Source organism: Gymnoscopelus microlampas (genome assembly GCF_963454915.1).
Source record: "Gymnoscopelus microlampas genome assembly, chromosome: 4".
NCBI lineage: Eukaryota > Metazoa > Chordata > Actinopteri > Myctophiformes > Myctophidae > Gymnoscopelus > Gymnoscopelus microlampas.
Genome location: NC_139941.1, coordinates 60,235,290 through 60,237,789, shown reverse-complemented (window position 1 = coordinate 60,237,789; position 2,500 = coordinate 60,235,290). Strand labels below are relative to the sequence as shown.

Here is a 2,500-nt window from a genome sequence, read left to right as displayed (position 1 = left end):
GTTGTCCAGCAGCAGAGCGACACACACGACCACCAGCACCAGTCTGGGAGAACCCCGAGACTCTGTCCACCATGCCATTCTGTACAGTAGAAGTAAAAGTAGTGAAACTTGTAAATACTGAAGAAAGTAAAAATACTGAAGAAAGTACAGCACTTTAATACATGTACTTCAGAACTTGAGTACATGTACTTAGTTACTTTACACTACTGACACGCACGCACGCACGCACGCACGCACGCACGCACGCACGCACGCACGCACGCACGCACGCACGCACACACACACACACACACACACACACACACACACACACACACACACACACACACACACAGATAAGGTCATGGTGCTAAAAGACGTTGAGTTGTGTTCCGTGTCTGGAAAAAAAGCAGATCGTTATCTCTCCAATATATTAATACAAGCAGAAACAGTGATATCAGGTTGCCCGGCATTGCTTCATGGGTTATTGCGCTGAAGCTTCTCTTTCTGACGTCACACGACACAACAAAACCGCTGCCTAACAACGGCAATTTACGCTGACGTTAACCGGCGTTGTTATAGGTAACACCGGTTAACGTCAGCGTAAGTTGCTGTTGTTAGGCAGCAGATTTGTGCCGAGGTTGGAAAATGTCCAGTCAGTCCATGGGCCTATCTGCGTGCCTGCCACAGACACCACCGCCCGCCACAACTTGAACTTTGTATAGATTGTTTTAAATTGGGTGGATTTTTAATGGTCACTTTGTGAACAGTCAAAATCAGAATCAGCTTTATTGTCACCTCACAGGTTTACAGAAGTAAAAAAGTGCAGGGTGAAATTAGTTTTTGTAAGAGTTCTATCGTTTTTGTTATTTCCATAGAAGCCTTGAATTCATGGAGATTTTTTAGGTTTTGTCACATTCCTAAGACAATAATTTGATGACCTGTGGAAAGATGCTAATGTCTCCGGTAGGATACTCACAGTAGACTCTTTGAGTCTCTTAGAGGAAATACACCCGGTCATCAAATTACTGGCTCAGGACTGTGTCAAAAACAAACAAATCTCCATGAATTCAATGCTTCATGGGGTGTGTCATTTATAGAAAATAAGTAATTTTTTGGGTGAACTATTCCTTTAAGGTGCCAGAAAAACACAGAAAAACTAAAGTTAGCGTGTTGTAGGCTACATGGGAATGTCAGCGCGTGTCGACGGTTGTCCACTAGCATGTGTGTCACCTCCTGGATTCAAACCCAGGCTCTTCCGCATGAGAAACCAAACATCTACTAAACATCTACCACTCATCCAAAGGGAATTCTCACCTAGCCATGGCATCTAGCTTCAAGAGCTGAGCTACTCTATTACTACAACAGTGGTTCTCAATCATTTCAGGCCACAACGCTCCACAAAAATAATCATATTTGAACTGGGGACCACCTAGCCTGGTAAGGTAAACCACCCTGGTCGCGGAATTCACATCAATTGAAATGTGAATTCCGAGACCGGGGTGGTTTACCAGGCCAGGGACCACCCATTCTGATAAGCACTTGAATTGTAGGAGTTGAAGAATTACATTTTGTTTGACTCGGTTCCACAGATAAATTATGTGAAAATAGCAGATCTACTTCACTTTGAGTTGGCTCTGTACTTGCTCTGCGCTCTTTTCGGGCTACACCTGACCAAATCTCGTCACCAAAAATAGCCGATTTTTACAAGCCCACCCAGCTATTTTGGGCCAATGTTCCCCACAGAATATGGATGCTGGGGTTCAAATGGTTAAAGTTAATTGAACCATAGTTTAATTAAACTGCTCATTTGACTGACTGACTGACTGAATAAATAAAACATTTTAAAGACTCAAATTGTTTTTGTGCGTGTGTGCAGCATGTGTTTTCATAGATAAACACCCAGGGCATGTGTACATATTATTGTGCCAAATCATTTAATTAAATTATTAATTAAAATTGTCCAGCATAATCAAACAATGCCCAGAGGAACTGTGTCAGCTTGAGTTTGTTTTATTCTTGAAACAGGTGAGTATATATATATATATATATATATATATTCAAAGATTTGCACAAAGTTTCACGATAAAAAAAAAAAAGATTGAGCTTGTATATCTGCTATTTTTTGAATAGACAAAAATATAAAATCATGGCTATTGCTTAAAAATCTAAAATGACACAGCTATGCGTTTCCGGAGCGATCGGGTTAAAAGCAGAGCTCCTGTTCTTATTAGTGAATCCATTGTGCTGGTTGATTGTTTTAGCTGCTCTCCTAACAGGTTTATCTCCACAAAATCGACTGTACATCACTGACACACACGCTGCTCTGCTCGTCTGTCTGTCTATCTGTCTCTCCTTTCTCATTTCCGTCATCCCCCCTCTCTCCTCTCTCTCTCTCTCTCTTTCTCTCTCTCTCGTTCACTCCACACTTTGCACCTGTTGCTTCCTCTATTTTTCTGTCCTCTCCTCTCTACCTTCTTCTATCCTCTCTTCCTATTGTTCCCGGCGTTTAATGTGTTTC

General features: G+C 41.8%; 1 protein-coding gene across 1 annotated transcript in view; it reads right to left on the bottom strand.

The window, feature by feature from the left end:
* Window positions 1-78, bottom strand: part of slc18a1 (solute carrier family 18 member A1) — a gene marked incomplete at its 5' end in the record, with an annotated part of 21,620 nt that extends 21,542 nt beyond the window's left edge. The window contains one exon of the mRNA XM_084055600.1: window positions 1-78. This exon is cut by the window's left edge and continues 19 nt beyond it. Within this exon, the coding sequence (XP_083911726.1) occupies window positions 1-78 (78 nt within the window).
* Window positions 79-2,500: the final 2,422 nt, after the last annotated feature.